General features: G+C 42.2%; 1 protein-coding gene across 1 annotated transcript in view; it reads right to left on the bottom strand.

Annotated features, from left to right (window-relative positions):
* The window catches only part of ACOD1 (aconitate decarboxylase 1), a 34,664-nt gene extending 21,355 nt beyond the window's left edge, over positions 1-13,309 (bottom strand). The window contains exon 1 of the mRNA XM_072976631.1: positions 13,202-13,309. Coding sequence (XP_072832732.1) covers positions 13,202-13,309 — 108 coding nt within the window. The remainder of the gene's footprint in view (positions 1-13,201) is intronic.
* Between the last annotated feature and the right edge of the window lie 4,763 nt (positions 13,310-18,072).

Raw genomic sequence — 18,072 nt, 5'->3', positions numbered from 1 at the left:
AAAAACAAACAAAGCATAAATACAAAACAGAAATAGACTCATAGACATAGAATACAAACTTGTGGTTGCCAAGGGGGTGGGGGGTGGGAAGAGATAGACTGGGATTTCAAAATTGTAGAATAGGTAAACAAGATTATACTGTATAGCACAGGGAAATATACACAAGATCTTATGGTAGCTCATGGAGAAAAAATGTGACAATGAATATATATATGTTCATGTGTAACTGAAAAATTCTGCTGAACACTGGAATTTGACACAACATTGTAAAATTATTATAAATCAATAAAAAATGTTAAAAAAGAAATGATTGTGGATGTGGAAGAATAAGATATTGGGAAAATATAACTAAAATAAACATCTTCTCTCAACACAGAAATCTTTTCCACAGAGGCGATAGAGAAAGAAAACACTTTAGTTCCTGAATAAGCATCGTGGTGTTCATGACAGCCAATCCCAAAAGAGACAGCAAAGACAGAAAAGAATCTCATCCCCTTACCTAGCCAAGCAGACACACCCATTGCACAAGTGTTCTCAAGGTCAACAGTAACTAGTGCCAAGTTAGAGGACTTGACAGCACTGTTTGTCACACATGGTTTATTCTATGTTTTCCTGGTAATTGAGGTGACCCTCTGTGTTGGCTAATTGACTTCTTTCCAGAGGGAAATCACCCTTCTCATCTCTTTATGACAGGAAGTAGCTTTGCAACTTGGAACAAGGCACACATGAAAGTTAGGCCCCTGCCCTCCCACAGAAGGGGATGAGGGCACTGTCTTCCTTGATCTTTACATTCCTGAGTCAAAAAAACTGACAAGTTTTCTAAAGGATTTATGTACATTTAAATTTTTTTTTTTTTTTAGGATTTATGTACATTCTCAAGAGAGCAGAAAGTATCTACAATTTTAGTTTTCTAAAGTAAATACCCTAAGCAAATTGAGGGGAAGAGAACAAATCTTATTTCTTATTTTCATCAGGGAGAATTAAGCCTCTTATTTTAAATTTTTATTTGTCCTTACAAAGACAAAATAGCCCAACCCTTCGGAAGGGACCTGGGGACATGGACCTTAAAAGATAACCCTGTGGAGCAGTAAGCATGAAATGAGGGGTTCCAACAATAAAGGGGTGTATGGTTCCAAGGCCATGAGTGGACACTGGGGACAGAAGTGCTTTGGTAGCTCCACAGAGCAAGTAGGCCTTGGGCTTTGGTGAGAGGATTCAGATGAACAACATGTGGGGAGGGAGGTCTGGCTCAGGGGACCTTAAGGGCAGCTTCTCTTTCTCAGTTTCTCCCTATTGCCAAGGAAAGGGCAAGTCTTGGACCCCAGTGTTTTTTTGCTTGCTCTGTGGTGGGAGTGGGGTCTTTCTTCTGGAGAAAATTGGGAAGAGTAGTGGGAGGGGGATTTGAAAGCAGCTGTGGTTAATCTCTCTCTCTCTTTCTCTCTTTCCTTCTTTCCTTCCTTCCTTCTTTCCTACCTTTCTTCCTTCTTTTCTAACCAAGGAACCATTAATGCCTCTGAGCAGGGGTGACTTCTGATCTGACTTTTCTGAAAGAATCCTAAAGGCTTCAGAAATTTATTTTCACCTCAATCTTCTGGGAGCTTCTTTGTTTAGCAAGACTGGTGGTGAAGAATTATAGGGAAGGGATGACCCAGGAATCCCACTCCTGGGCTTGTATCCAGAAGGAAATCTACTCCAGGATGACACCTGCACCCCAATGTTCATAGCAGCACTATTTACAATAGCCAAAACATGGAAACAGCCTAAATGTCCATCAACAGGTGACTGGATAAAGAAGAGGTGGCGTATTTATACAATGGAATACTACTCAGCTATAAAAACCGACAACATAATGCCATTTGCAGCAACATGGATGCTCCTGGAGAATGTCATTCTAAGTGAAGTAAGCCAGAAAGAGAAAGAAAAATACCATATGAGATCGCTCATATGTGGAATCTAAAAAACAAAAGCAAAAACAAACAAACAAACAAAAACAAAGCATAAATACAGGACAGAAATAGACTCACAGACAGAGAATACAGGCTTGTGGTTGCCAGGGGGGTGGAGGGTGGGAAGGGATAGACTGGGATTTCAAACTTGTAGAATAGATACACAAGATTACACTATATAGCACAGGGAAATATACACAAAATGTTATGATAACTCACAGAGAAAAAAAGTGACAATGAGTGTGTATATGTCCATGAATGACTGAAAAATTGTGCTGAACACTGGAATTTGACACAACATTGTAAAATGATTATAAATCAATAAAAAATGTTAAAAAAAGAGTTTCATAAAGATGAATAAGTTCTGGAGACTGTACAACAATGTGAACAGACTTAACACTACTAAATCTTCCACTTAATAAATGGCTAAGATGGCAAATTTAAAAAAAAAGAACTATAGGGAAGGGTTCACAGGTAACATATTATTTTTAAAAACATCCTGCACTTTTTTCAATGGTAGAACACAGTGTATGTGGGTGTGTTTGTGTGCGTGTGTGATGGTGGGGGTGGTTTTGGAGGTGAGGTGATTAGGGTAGAGGAAAGTCTGGAAATGGCTCTCTCTGGGTCTGGAGAACATAGTGTCTTATAAACCTATGATAGTTAATTTTATGTGTCAACTTGGCTCTGGTATCCAGTAGTTTCATCAAACAACAGTCTAGTTGTTGCTTTGGAGGTATTTTTTAGGTGTGATAACATTTAAATCAGTGGACTTTGAGTAAAACAAATTACCCTCCGTGATAGGCCTCATCCCATCAGTTGAAAGCCTTGAGGGAAAAAGAGGTCCCATAGGGAGGAAGGAATTCTGCCTCCAGACTGCTGTTCTGACTCAAGACCAACATCACCTCTTCCCTGGTCTCCAGCCTGTATGCTACCCACTTGACAGCCCTCCCAATTGCATGACCCATTCTCTAAAATCTCCCCCTCTCTTATTTGAAATAATTCTCATATTCTAATTTGAATTAATTAACATATATATGTGTGTATATACATGTGTGTGTATATATGTATATCCCATTGGTTCTTTTTCCCTGGAGAACCCTGATAAATACAAAATTCCCTCAGGGCAGGCAGATTCCATATCATTGTCTTTGGATCTCCAATACCTATTAACAGTCTCTGCCCCATCCTGGGCCATACAAATGAACATGTGAGGGCGTGCATACATGTGGACCCGAGGTGCGTGTGGTGGTTCCAAGTCCCTACCTTGTTCTGTTTTTTGACCTGCTGAGAAATTGCATTTTAGTCCTAGGGGTGAAACTCTGCCTGTATGTCCCACAGTGGACAGTGAAGTTTTTCTTGAAAGGCTATGGAATTGTTTTGTACCCATGGACGTCTGAAAAGTTGTGGACCAATTTCAGTTCAGGAACTCACTTGGGGGAAGGATGAAAGCTGACAGTGGGACCAGTTGCCACCAAGGAGTAACGAGGGGGAGTTTAGAGAGGTCAGCTCACTGCTCCCACAGGTCCTTCCTGGGAAAATGCCTTTGGGAGGTCACCTTGACTAAACAGGCTGGATCCAACCTTGAGTGCTGAGCTCCCCTGGTGAGGGGTCTCACCCCTTACAGGAGGCTGGGGAATAGACAAGAATGCCATTATATCATCTTACCGTTTGAATGTTCCTTTACATTGCAAGGCTAGATACATTCACTGTGTAGGGTCCTTCCCTATGTCAGTGTGGCTGGGATGTCAGACAAATACTGGGATGCTGCTTGTTGAGTGTGAAACTGGAGTAAAACAGTGGCAGAAATTTGAAGGATACTTCCCAAGACTTTGAAAGGCTAGAGGTCTCTGCTCCCACACAATGGATATTTTTCATTGATCTTCACCAAACGTAAGGTCTTACCAAGACATATTAGGCATTCTCTGTTCACTTTTTTTTTCTTGGTTCCTCTTTCAAATTTCCATATTGGTCATCTTCCTGTTGTTGCAACACCTAGATACGTGACAGCACATTCTTGTTTGGCCACCTTTTCAGTGTAATTCTAGTAAAAAACCGAAACTGAGTTCTTGTAGCTGGTTAAGATGGCACATCATGTCTCCCTGAAGTACCCCTAGGGTCATGAGGCCGTGTCTTAGCTCTTCAGAAATCTCTCAAAAAAATTCCTTTCTTCCTTAGCACGGGTCATTTGTGCAGAACTCAGTCATTATGTGTGGATTTTGTTAGTGTAACTTTGAGTGCTAATCTGTGTTCCAGTCTGGGGGGCACCTTTTGTTGCTCCAATGTGCTGATAATAAGGATTAGACCTATGAGTGTATGAGGCTGATCATGTTTGAAAGTACCAAAGTCTTAAGGTAAATAATTAGTGGAAAGTTGGGGTAGAAGAGGGAAAGTGATTAGGAATGAGATGATTCCTGGAAAAAATAAGTCCAAATGCAAGGTTACATAGGGACCAACGAAGACAGAGTAGGAGAGTGAGGTAACAAAATAAGAGCTAAGACACAATGCCCTCAGGGTACAGTTGTGCAGGTTGTGAACTGTTCAAGATGACATACCTAAGAGGGCTCCATTCATATCACAGACATTGTCATTTTGCATATTTATTTTGATAATTGCATAGCAGAGGATGTAAGGTTTTTTAAATTCTAATAAAATAACAATTTTTCTGACAGAGAACGTGTGCTAGGAGATAATCCCTCAAGGGTTTCATATGTGTCTTCACACTTTGCTAGCAGAGGTCCTGTTTATTCTGGATTATCTTTTTAAGAATGTATGGAGCAAACAGTCATGGAAAGTAGAAATATTCTCTCTGTAGAGTAAAGGGTAGGCAGGCTTACTGCTCATTATAAAAGATAAAGATTCTCTAAGCTCAGGGGTCCTCTCTTGTAACAAAGCCCACTGCGTGCAGCAATCACCAGACTTCTTTCCATTGTTGTGGGAGAAGGAGCTTGGGGAACTGGTGCGAGAAAAAGCAGATACTTTGGCTATAGCTATTTCTGTGGGTAATAAAGTCCTTTGTCTCTGGCCGAGGAGTCTCATGTCTTCTGCCACAATCTGTGAAACTGTGGCTGGCTAAGTGTTAGCTTGCATGTAGGGTGACACCTCCAATCCTTCTCAGTTCTTAACACAGTGTCTTAAAGGAGGGAAACATTTTTCTGAGTTGCACAAAGGTGCTGTATGAACTAGCAACAGCCAGACAGGAGGTAAGCCCAGACCAGCAATATGAAGAGGAGAGAAGGAGGAGATAAATTAGCAGGGATTGTTTTTCTAGCCATTTTGTTTCTCACTTACCTATAGTTAGGCCCATCACAACTTACAGGATCAACACAGACAAGCTTAAAGGAGTGTAAGGTGCTCAACTCTGACTATTTAATGAACTCACTTGGGGAGATTTCAGAAATCTGATGCCCAGGCCAAGGAAACAGACTCTCAGCGGGTGAGATCCATGCATCAGTAATTTTTAAAGCTCCTCGGGTTATTCCATTTTGCAGCCAAGACGTGAGCCAGCGTGATCCAGCCTAAAGTTCTGAGGTTTGCAGATGCTGTTACCCATGCGTTTGTGGCAGCACTAACAAGTGTCCTGGCTTATACTCCTGTTCCTGATACGTACCTGAATTTGTGCAAAGCCCCATGGTTTCTCTGGTTCTACCCTGCTGTTTCTGGGCCTGTCTCTGGGACCCACAGATCTCCTTGCATTTCTGACTTTTGCCTGATTTCTAACAGGCTGTGTCAGGACCTATTGGAGAAAAAATGAATTCTTTGAAGACCCTAAGCACTTAAAAAAAATAAAAAGGCCCCTTCCTTCTCTTTCTCCCACTTGTAATAAAAATTAATATTTCTGAAGCACTTACTGTATACCAGACACTATTCTAAGAGTGTGTGCTGTGTTAATGTGATGTTTAATTCTCACAAAGCATCACTAGCCCCATTTTATAGATGAGGCAGCTGAGGCAGTGAGAGATGATAACTTGCCCAAGATTATGCAGCTGATATGGGTACAGCCAGGGCTCAGAGACAGGCAGTCTGGCTCCACAGATTGTACGAAGCCACTCCACACAGTAAGACGAGTTAAAGAAAGTGGATAATGATATTTTTCCACCAAGTCTACTTTGATGCATTTTTTTTTTAAGAAATGTCAAATTCTTTCAAAAATTTTCTTCTCATTCTTAGCATTCTCAGTGTCCCTGCATAGTAGATGACTTAAGCGCGTGCCTGTTCCCTCTGTTGGGCAATCCAGCACTGCTTGGTTAACTCATGCCAGGCTTCCCTGATGCTGAATGCTTTGTCAATGGCAACTGTACATTTAGCTGTAGGGAGCAAACCTGCTTGGTGAGGGTTCAGCCAGCACCCTGCAGGGCCTGTTTCCCCAAAGCCCACGCACCAGTGTGGGTGGACATGTTACGTGCTTCTTCCCTACAGCTAACTGAGTGCTGGCTTGTCTGTCCTGGTTGCCTCAGCCCCAAAATAGCCTTGGTTCCCTTCCTCATAGGAAATGACACGGTACTTAAGTCTTTTTAGGCAAACAGATTTACATGTTTAGAGCAGTGGTTCTTAAATTTTGTGTGTGTCAGAGTCACCTGGAGGGCTTGCTCAAATGGACTCCTTGTCAGAAATGAAAATTCTTGGGTGTGGGACTTGGGTATGGGGACATTCCTGACAAGTTCCCAGGTGATGCTTAGGCTGCTGGCCCCATGACCTGTGCTGAAGTGTGGTCCACAGATCAGCATCACCTGGGAGCTTACTAGAAATGCAGCATTACAGGCCACAGGGCAGACCTATAAGAATCAGAACCTGTGTTTAACAAGTTTCTCAAAATGTGACATGCATGCATATTCCAGTTTGAGAAGCGCTGGTTTAGATCACCTATTTTGATTGCTTTGAAGATTTTAATGTCAAACAAAGATAAACCTTATTTGACAGCAATATCCAAAATAGTGTCACATTAAACTATATTCTGGCCACCAGAAAGACCAAATCAGATTATATGGATGATTTGGGGCAAATCTATCACAACTTGCTCCAAATGGTTCAGCATCATGTCTTGCTAACAGAAGGAGGATAATGTATTCAAAGTGATACCAATGAAGAGACTGTTAGTGCTCACATGCTCAATGCAGCCTAATGCCAGGAGGCAAAATGAGGGTTTTTTTAGCTCCTTTTTTATCACTAAAACAATGGATGGCATAAAATATACACTCAGCTTAAAGGTTATTTAGAGTTTGAGTACTTTGAAAATCAGTCAGTCAGAAATGAAAACTGCTGGTTTGGGGTCACTAAGGATAAGAGGTGGGAAAAGGGGAATGCTCTTTTCACTGTTCTTTTACATTTTGGGGGAAAAAAAGACAAGATAAAATATATCAACCTTGTTCCTTAAAAAATGAAGAAACCAGTTACTGAGGTTATTGTTATTTTCCCTAACTCTTGATAAAGATTTTTAAACTTTGAAAGTCAAAGGGTGAACAGTCAGGTAAGTTTTCAAACACAGTAAGAGAAAATAATTTGCACCTGTCAGTAGATTCGGACATGCTGGGTGAGAATAATCAAGCAGTATCAGCAAAGCTGCTGCTTCAACCCTAAAGTGTGGAAAATGGAAGCATTTAGTAAATGTTTCTTGTTGGCAGTCTTAAGTGAGTAGGTCGTGGGACCCAGGCCAAAACTCACAATAACTTGCTGGTGGTAAGAAGTAAGTGTACGTATGCGCTAGTAGCAGGAATCAGCATTATGAACAATACGCATGCGCCACTAGCATTATAAAAGGACAAGTGCATACACCTGAGGGGCACGTGCCACCCGCTTGTACTGCAATGAGGTGCTGTTTTGCTCCATGTGGGCTCCTGGCGCTTCCTTCCAGTTGGAGCAGCTCACCTCCTCAGATCCCTTTCCAACCTCCCACGGCTGACATTTCTGAAATATAAAATTTAAGTGCTACAAAAATTTGAAACTTAATAGTCAAAATAGCTATCTTTTTGTGTGCTTACTATGTGCCACAAATTAACCTAAGTACTTTATCTGTGTTCTACATGACCTCATTAATCCTTGCCAAAACTATAGGGTTCTATAGTTACTTGAATTTTTCAGATGAGGAAACTGAGGCTCAGGAGGCTTAAGAGTCAGTGTGTCTATATCATGTTAATACAGGCATACTGCAATTGCAGACCCTCTGCATAACCTACCTCTCAAAGAAATAATTATTAGCTTATTTTGCCTGAACATTGCTGGTAGGAAACCTTCACAGGTTTACTTAATTTGCCTTTAACTAGGGTGAAGAACGCTTCCTGGGACCAGCTGTCTTGTTTTTTTTTCCCCCTGTACTAAATTCAGAAGGTCTCAGGCAAATTGGGGCAGTTGATCGGTCCACTGGGATTTCAGGGAAGTGAAGCCAAGCCTTTAAAGGCAGATTGCTTGAACTTTCCTCGAGTTTTAGTTTACAAGTGGTTCTTATGATAAAAGTAAACTATACTTCAATTAAAAAAAAGAAAGAAAGAAAAAAGTGGTCACCAAGTATTCTGTTCCATCCTGGCAGTGCCCCTCCCTGGGAGGGGTGCATATCCCTTTCCTGGCCACATGACTGGGGTTTGGCTAGTGAAGCAGTGATTCGTGGTTTGTCATATCTCTTTCCTCTTTGCCATGACAGTCTTCTAGCAGATATGAGGTAGAGCTGAGCTACAGCCAGCCTCTCTGATGAATATGTAGTGTGAGCAAGGACAATAACCCCTTTATTTTTGGTCTATCTTGACTGACATAGGTACTGTCAGCCCTCAGGCATGAAGCCAAGTGCTGAAGATACAATAGTGAGCATATTAGATGTGGTTCTTTCCTCTCGTGGAACTCAGATTCTAAGAGAGGTGACAAAAATTAATCAAATAGAAAAATTAACGTAAAAGTGAAAGTGCAATAAAAGTTTTGAAGGAAACCAATTATTGGTAAAATTTAAAGGCATTTCTTTAAAATGCTGCTGTACCTCTTTTCAGAAAAGCCTGAAGCAGTTTACAAAATCAAATACAGTGCACAGCTTAGACCAGAGACATTAATAGAGCAGAGGAACCAATGTCACAGGGCCGTGAGATAAATCAATTACTACAGTAGGGCACAGTAATTATTTCTTCTCTGGAGCTAAGGCAGAAAGGGAGGTAGTTGGGCAATGCAATTCTTATTGTTTGACAGCAGGATGTAGGCTAGATATTTGAGTGAATTTTTTCTTATCCTGAGTCAAGAAGCAATTTATCAAGTGAGTTTTCACACGAGAGGCATTTTGCAACCTAACAGGCAATAACTGTAAATTTGGCCTTGCAAAAGTCATGGGAATATTGTTTAAGTGGATATTCCTGATATAAACTGTCTATAAAAGCTGAATAGAATAAAACTCTTAATTCAGGGAAGCCATTTCTGCAGGGAGCTTAGGTAATAAAAGCCGGATTGGTTTCTGCCATCTGACCCACAGTTTAGGGGGAGGGGAGGCAGTGCTGGAAGAAAGATGAGAAAGTGTGTGTCTGTAGGTGACCCTTAGGACTCTGACATCACAGGCCTCATAGGAGCCTATGGAAGCGGCTGTTTTTACATTGGCTTGTGGTTGGGTTTTTTCACCTCAGACCGTAAATTATGTTCCGTGTTGTTGGCAGAAGAATCCACCCATCAATTCATTTTAGAGGCCAGAAGGAGGCTGACTGCCAGTGTGTCATAGGAGCTCATGATCCTGATGCCTGTCTTTGTCATTCATCACTCACACAGGGGCCTGTGGGGAGGATCAACATTTTCCTCCAAAAGGAGCATCACATTTTTTCAAATACTTCAATACTTTAGTGAAGAGACCAGCATTTAACACCATAAAACATCAAAGTTTGTAATAGGCTGTTTCAGCCAAACAGGAAGCTGACAGGCCGTTCCCGGCTCATTAAGTGGAGGGACGAGGAGCAGTGGTCCCAATCAGCACAGTGTTTGGGGACAAGGCCTGCCGCACGGTCCGGTCACTTCCTTCTGGGAAAGCTGATTAGACTGTGTGGATCAGGGCGGCGCCACAGACGTGAGCACAGAACCGTGTGAGTTTAGCGGGACGTTTGTCAGAGTTTCTCATGATTTCTGCAGCAGGCAGACATAACTCAAACACAAGTGTTGAAGACATGTTTCATTTGTAAAATTTCTGTAACCGAATATATTTTCTCATTGAATCCTTATTCTGCTGAATGGCAGAAGTGGAATCAGTTGGTAACGAGGATCTCCGCCTCCCTCATCATCCTGGACTGCGTCGGGAGCGGAGGACACTTCTGCTGCCTCAAGGCACTGGGTAGGGGACATCAGGTACTGGGTATTGAGGCTAGGCTGTCATCTAAGCTGGCTTCAGCGGGGACATCCTTGCTCCTTCTGGCCTTTGGTCTCTGGCCCACCTAAGCTTAGTGATGTGCTGTACAATGTTGTGATTATAGTTAACAGAACTGTATTGTGCACTTAAAAATGGATTGAGCGTGGATCTCACTTTAAGTGTTCTTAATACACACACACACAGACCCACACACAAAAGGATAAAAGGAGACTTTTGGAGTTGGTGGATATTTCTTTTACCTTGATTGTGGCGATGATTTGATGTGTGTATGCATATATCCAAACTTATCAAATTATATACATAAAATATGTGCAGGTTTTTATATATCAACTGTACCTCAATAATGCTGTTTTTAAAAAGCTGTTTTAAAAAAATAACATGTCACCAGTAGTGGTCTAAATGCCTTTCACATTAATTTATTGCCCTATCACATAACCTTATGAGATGGTTACCCATCAGTCAGTATGCCCATTTTATAGTTGAGGAAACTGAGACAGAGTGAAAAGTAATTTACTCGACTTCACTGAACTAGTAAGAGCTGGAGTTGGGACCAGCATGGAGACAGACTAAAGTCAGATCCTATGCCCTTAACCCAGCACTGTGCTCCCTCCTGAAACACCCTTCCTTTGGACCCCGTCACTCCAGACTACCCCCATCACTCCTGCTCTCCTCCCACCTCTCTGTGCTTCTCTGTGTCCCGCCTGACTCCTCCTTCTCAGTCAGCCCACTCCGCCTGGTGCTGTCGGAGCTCTACCCAGGCTTCTTGTGCTGAACCCCCTCACCACGGGCTCCTTGCGGGTCTCGTGGGCCCTGACTACCAGTCAAAGGCAGGTGACTCCTTGGTCTGTCTCCTTGGCTCATTCTGCTACCCCAAGCGTCAGGCTCAGATGTTCGCTGCCTCTGAGCTATCTCTACCTGGATGTCCTTAGGTACCTAATGCACCATCTTTCCACCTAAGTCGACTTCTCCTGTATACTCCATATCTCACGTGGGCTCATCCATGCTGGAAAACTAGGAGTCACATTTGCCCTCCCTCTCCACCCTCCAGTCTATTTAATCACCAAGTTTGGGAAATTTCACTTTTCCCTTGACCACCACTCTGGTTCGAGCCCCTACCATTTCTTACTTTGGCCTCTTTTGAAAAAGCCTCCTAAGTGGTCTCTTTGCTTCCACCCTTGTCCTCTTCAGTGCAGCCTCCTTTAAACTGTGAGAGTTCTCTCTAAAACATGAGTCTTTGCTATTTGTTTGTGTAAATCCCTCAAAGACTTTCCATCATTTACAGAAGTTTTTCTGTTTGTTTGTTTGTTGGTTTTTTAAATGTGGCTCTTGGGTAAGGTGCATCAGAACTACATGAGGGCTTGTTAAAATAGAAGATTTCTGGCTCCTGCTCAGACTTAGAACTCAGCACCTCTGGGGATGCACCTGACCCTGACCCAGCGACCCAGGGGAGACAGCGCCCCCTACTGTGCCAGATTGGTTTTCCAGCCCCTTGAGTGGGAAGAAGCTAGGAAGTCACTCATTATTTTGTCAATAAAGTGGATGTTTTAAGTTAAAACCTCTCATAGAATTAGAAAACCTGGTGTGAGGTATAATACACATTCACCAAATAATAATAAGCCTTATTCTAATTTGTGACATTTTCTGGCATTCAGTGAAAACGTTCTGCCTTTTATTATCTTATGGAACGTATCTCACTTGCTTGTGTGATTTTTCCCTTTGTCTTTCTAGACATTTTCATCCTAAAGTTATGTAAGTATTGGAAGCCTAATTGCCACTGCTACTTTTAGTAACTTTCATTCACTGTTGGGGTTTTTATTTCCATAAAATAGTGACATGGCAAGAATAATACCACAGTTATTGGTAAAGTTAATTGGCATCCCGTTCTTTCAGTATTTCTTATTTTATCAGTAATGCCCAGAGTTAGAATGGTTGCAGTCCGTATAGCATCTGACACAGTTCTGAGCACCCCGTGGGTGCTGGATTAGCTGCAGTGTGTAGAAGGAATGCATTGCTTTCAATCAGTTTGATCTTGCGACCTCCAAGTGTTTGCATGGTGCTATTTCTCATTAAGGCAGCTTTTCCTTCCAAAATTTCAGCGCTAAGTCTTTTGGGCTACTCTGGAGGGAAGAATAGGCAACTGTGCAGCCCAAATCACTGTCCATGTCTTTATGAAGAATCCGAATTAGGTCCGAATTAGGCCCAAGGGCATCCATTCCTTTCTACTTCCATTCATTCTGTTTCCATTCATTTGTTAAAATGAGTTAGTCCTATGAATTAGACTTTTTACATTCCAAATATAAGTGAGATCATACCATGTTTCTGTGTCTGGCTTATTTCACTTAGCACAGCATCCTCCAGATTCATCCGTGTTGTCACGAATAGCAGGATTTCCATCTTTTTTATGACTGAATAATGACTTTGTGTATATGTGTGTGTGTATATATATATATACATATATATGGTGTGTCTATATATGATCTGTCTATTTATCTATCCATCTATCTAAATAATATCTACCTACCTATCCGTCAGCCTATCTATTTATCTAAATCTCTCTCTCTCTACACCACTTATGGAATCAGGGAGTAGAATCGTTGAGAGATGCTGGTCAAATGGTATCAATTTTCAGTTATAAGATGGAGAATTTCCAGGGATCTAATGTACATCAGGGTGGCTACAGTTAACAACACTGTATTGTACACTTGAAATTTGCTAAGGATAGATCTTAAGTGTTCTTTACACACACACACACACACACACACACACACACACACACACACACACGGTAACTGTGTGAAGTGACAGATGTGTTAATTAACTTGATTGTGGTCATCATTTCACAATGTATATTAATGCATATTTAGTGCCTGATGGGCCCTTAATCTAGTCTCTTCCAGGTCAACTCAGTCCTGTTAGTGATTCTCATATAAACCTCCTTTACCAGCTGAAGCTCCAGCGAGTCGCAGTGTGGTGGGAGGGATCTTGCCTGTGGCCGTCTTGTGCTGATGAGAGCTGATGTGTGGACGCGTCTGGTCTTGGGCATCGCCATCCTTTCAGGCTGTACCTGTTGCGGTGTCACAGTCCACCTGGCCTCTGTGTCATGGGCCACACTGCCGTCTGAGGCTAAGTCCCCTTGTCATGCCAGTGGGACCCTTTTGAGCCCACCAGCTCTCAAAGTCCCATCCACCCCCTCTTTCCTTTTGGGGCTCATGGGGATCGTGAAGCTGCCCAAGCCCATCTGCCCTTGTTTCCCACAATTCCATCTTGCCTCTCCCGGCGCTGGTGCCTTAGAGGAACCCCAGGTGGATCGCAGGGCAATGGCTCCTCTCCTTTCAGATCCCCAAGCTCACATGCAGCCCTCTATCCTCTTCTCTGACAGACACTGAGGAGGTGGAGTGGGCACAGGAAACCTGCTTCCAGTGACTAAGTTTTTTTAATAAGTCTATGCAGGGCGTAGCAGAAAAGACAGATGCTCCCTCATTGTGTCTATCCCCAAACCTCTCTGTCTCACACCCATAGAGGTCAAAATTGCTCCAAAGCCAAGAATGTGGTAACTATTCTTGCATCCCCCCTGGTTTTCCACACACGGGTAGGGCACATTGTTAAATTCAGGAGAACCCACGTCAGCTCGCAGTTCGGGAACTTCCCACTCTTTTGTAAGTGTTGTCATGGGAACAGATGAGGTCACTGGAGGGTCTGACGGACAGCAGGTCTCCTGAGAGCATCGGAATCACCTGGAGGGCTTGTTAAAACACAGGCTGTGGGTCCCACCCCAGACTTTTAGTAGGGCTACAATAGGGACCAGTAATTTGCATTCGGGATGGCAAGATTTAGCAAATAAAAATACAAGATGTCCAATTAAATTTGAATTTCAGATAAAAAACAAATGTTTTTAAGGATAAGTATGTCCCCTAGTATTGCACGAGGTATATTTATCTTGAATTTTTAATCATAAAATTTATTCATAGCTGATCTAAAAGTTACAATTTAACCAGGTATCCTCTCTTCTATCTGGCAACCAAATTTGCATTTCTAACAAGGGCCCTGGTGTTGGGGATGTTGCTGGTCTGGAGACCACAGTTTGGACCACAAGTCCAGACCAGCATGAGGGCAGAGCCCTAGGGATTACCCAAATTTAAGAAGAATCTGAGCAGGATGAAAGGGAAGCAACAGAATTAAGAGTGTCTTCTCAGAACCCAAAGGAGGAAAAAGTTTCAAAGACAGAGTGATCAACGGAGAGTTTGAGGGAAGCTGAGGATTGAAAAGAAGTTAGACTTGGCAGTGAGGGGGCCTCTGGGGTCTCTGTCATTTTTGGTGTATTAATGGGGGCAGGAGCAGCTTGCAGTGATGGAGAGAGTAGAGTGGCAGTGTGGAGATGGCAGTCTGCATGTGATTATGGGGGGCGGGGCAGGGGGTGCTACTTTGTGAGGCAAAATACAGGGGGATGCAGGGGCACTTGAGGGTATTTTTTATGAAGGGAGACAGGAAATATGTTTATGGCGAGAGAAGAATTCAGTAGAGAAGGAATATCTTGAGATTACATAAGACAGAGAATAGCAAATGGGGCCCAAGGCCCAAGGGTTACCAGCTGGGGCAGCAGGAGGAAGATGGAAAGAGGGAGAAAACTGGATGGGTTGCAGACTCAGCACCCCTGCCCAGGGCAAACTGTCAGATGTCAGTTTTACAGCTTGGCCCCTAAAGGAGAAAGAACATCTGCTTAGAGAAATCTCTGCTGACATTGAAGGTTATCATTGCAAAGTAGAAAAAAACATCTCTCTGTGGGTGTATGTGTGTGTAGGGGTGCTGAATAGTACATTAAAAAAATTCTGTGTGCTTAAAAAAACTTTTTGTGTTTTTTTTTTTGGCTGTAATTTATTCTTTGAGCCTCTCTTGCATTTGGTTTAATGGGGCTATATTCACAATTTTCCAGAATTGGCTTTTCCTCCTCAGGGCTTTCTTTTTCTCGCGAGTAAGCCATTTTAATCTGCATTTGGGGGCTGTGGCTTCTGATTTAGTTTGTACCGCGTGCATTTTCTTCTAGAGCTGCACCTCGCTGGCTGTGCTTTATCCGCAGACATCCCCACCCAAACTCCCTGGTTTGCCTCTTGCTCTTCATCCTAGCTGTTTCCCGTTTATTTCTGTGTTAAATTAAAAAACATAGGTCTTACATATTCAATAATTTCAACCCTAGCATTAAAGCATTGTTTTACTCCATAGTATTAAAATTATCTCAGGCTCAATTTAAAAGGTCAGAGGTAATCTTGGAAGTATCTGTCCCAGAATCATTTACTGACTTAGGCTTTTGGTGGTGTCTAGAAGAGTAAATCTCATGAGCCACAGAAAACAATTTTGAGAAATCCTAGAAGGAACAGGAGGCTCAGAGGCAGAGCCACCAGGCTCTTCCTCCTCTACTCTTGCCTGGCTGGCCTGTTCCCTGCTAAGCTCAAGCTGACTGCAGGAAGGAATACTCCTTGCTCTATTTCTTTCCTCCTCTCTGCAGTGGGTTGGGTGGACATGGTGGTTAGAGCTCTAGCAGCTTTCTTGGAATGTAGGGGACTTTGAGGATGGAAGCTGGTAATAGAATAGAACAGAAAAAAACAGAAGGCTTGGGTCCCTGATTGTGTGGACACGCACTACGGTGACTCCTAGTGGGTCACACCCTTGTATAATGCCCTCTCATTGAGTTGAGATGAAACCCAGGACTTGCTTCTTTTAATCAATAGAACATGGCAAAGGAGATGGTATATCACTCCCATGTTTATATTACATTGTATGTTGAGGGTGAAGGAATATTTGAGGTCCCTTATCAGTTGACTTGGAGTTCATCAAAAGGAAGATTATTCTGTGAGGTCTTTGCTGATCAGGCAAGCCTTTAAAAGACGGCCTGTGCCTTCCCTGAATTCAGGGACTACAACCAGTAGAGAACGTTTTCCTTTATTGCTGACCTTTAAGAAGTAACGCTCCAGGAATTTTACAGCCACAAGGCAGTGAACTCTGCCAACACCCTAAGAGGGACTGGGAGTACACTCTTCCCTCCTCTCCAGAAGGGAATGCAGCCCAACCAACTCCTTGATTTCAGCATTGTGAGACCACCTATCTAAGCCATAACCAGAATCCTGACCCATGGAAATTGTGAGATAACAAATGTGTTTTTAAAGCTGTTAAGTTTGAGCTAATTTGTTATGCAGCATAGCATAGAACACTAATACATTGATGTCCATATTGTTGCTCTAACAGCGTGGGAATGCCTACCTCCAGGCTTCCTTTTACATGAGTAAGAATTAAATTTCTTGCTTCTTTAAGTCATGGTGATTTTAAATTTTCATTTATAGGCAGCTGAACCTAAACTTAACTCATTCGTGGAGTAATGAGGAAGGATTTACTGGAGACCAATCATTTGTGGTTGAACTTGAAAAGTAGATACAGCTTCAAAAGGTGGAAACTGGGTAGCTGGAGGTAGACAATATTTCTCATGTGGCAGAGTTTAAAAGGTGAAGTAGTAGGTGTTATGAAGAAAGAAGTTTCAGTCCAGTTTCATTAGATTGAGTGAGATGAGGCTGAAAAGGTAATTAGCGCCAAGTCACAAATCCAAATGAGCCTGGGGATTATTTTTCAAGCAATGGAGAGCATGGAGATTTTCTGACCAGGGTGGGTAGCAGGCTCGGATTGGTGCTTTATTTTAAAACGCAGTATGAGTCAGTTCTCTTTAGGTTGTAGGAACATATCTCAAAGCAGATTTTGTCTCAAAGAGATTTATGGGAAGAGAAACAGGAACAGGGAACAGGAGCCAGGGACCTCAGCAACCGGAATGAGAGACTCATGTCTTAAGGGATCTTTCTCCTCCCTCTCTCCTATTTCACTTTGTTCCCTGCTGTGCTTGCTTACGGCTAGAGCATCACCTGTTACAGCTGCCCACCAAATGGGAAAGAAAAGACTTTCCTGCCAGCTCTGGTTCCAGATATGAGTCCTGGAAGTTGCACTTTGATTGAACAGCCTTAGAATAATCCCAGAGGCCAAGGGGTGGGATATGGTGATTGGTCTGGCCTGCGTGTCCGTATACATGCACTCATGTCTGATTTCTGCTATGAGAAAAAGGAGCTTGGGGAGTAAAAGCAAAATGGTTGCAGGTGTGATTGGAATTTCACAATTCTGTCTTTTTACATCAGAATCTCAAGGGCAGTTGACACATTCATACAATTTTACTCCTACCAAGGGAATAAAATTTTAGTTGAATTTACATTTAGTTTAAGAACTGAAGTATGCGCGTATGGTTATTCATAATGTTCCCAAGTATTTCTCCTTATGAACATCAACCAAACTATAAACTATATAATAAAAAGTAGTTTCCACTGTAAAAGTTTTTAAATGCTCAGTTATTAATTTATTGTGTGTCCTAAGTGTGTGAAATACTGTATTTTGCTTATGGAATCCGTCACTGGGAGAAAAGAGAATTTCAGAGTATTTACAGGTGCTTCCAAGTTCTTGAAATGATCTCAGTGAAACATAGCTTCTTGCTTCAGAAAGCAACATTCTCTTGCTCATGTATTAGTCGACTTAGATAGTAGATTTGTTAAATGAACTCTCAGTTCATCTAAGAAATATACTATCCTATCCTGTACACTTTACCATACTTGCTTTTGGTGTCTGTGAAGTTTAGTAAGTTTAGGGTCTTTTACTAAATTCTTGGATATATTCATCATCTGTACATTTTATTGGAAAATATACAGACACATTAAGTTGACTCAAATCTGTAATTGTCATCCATGATAAACAGCCATCTCAGGAACTGAAGATACCAGCATTTAAAATGCT

Source organism: Vicugna pacos, chromosome 14, assembly GCF_048564905.1.
Source record: "Vicugna pacos chromosome 14, VicPac4, whole genome shotgun sequence".
In the NCBI taxonomy this organism is placed as follows: Eukaryota; Metazoa; Chordata; class Mammalia; order Artiodactyla; family Camelidae; genus Vicugna; species Vicugna pacos.
Note: the sequence above shows the minus strand (reverse complement) of the source record. Positions and strands in the feature narration are given on the sequence as shown.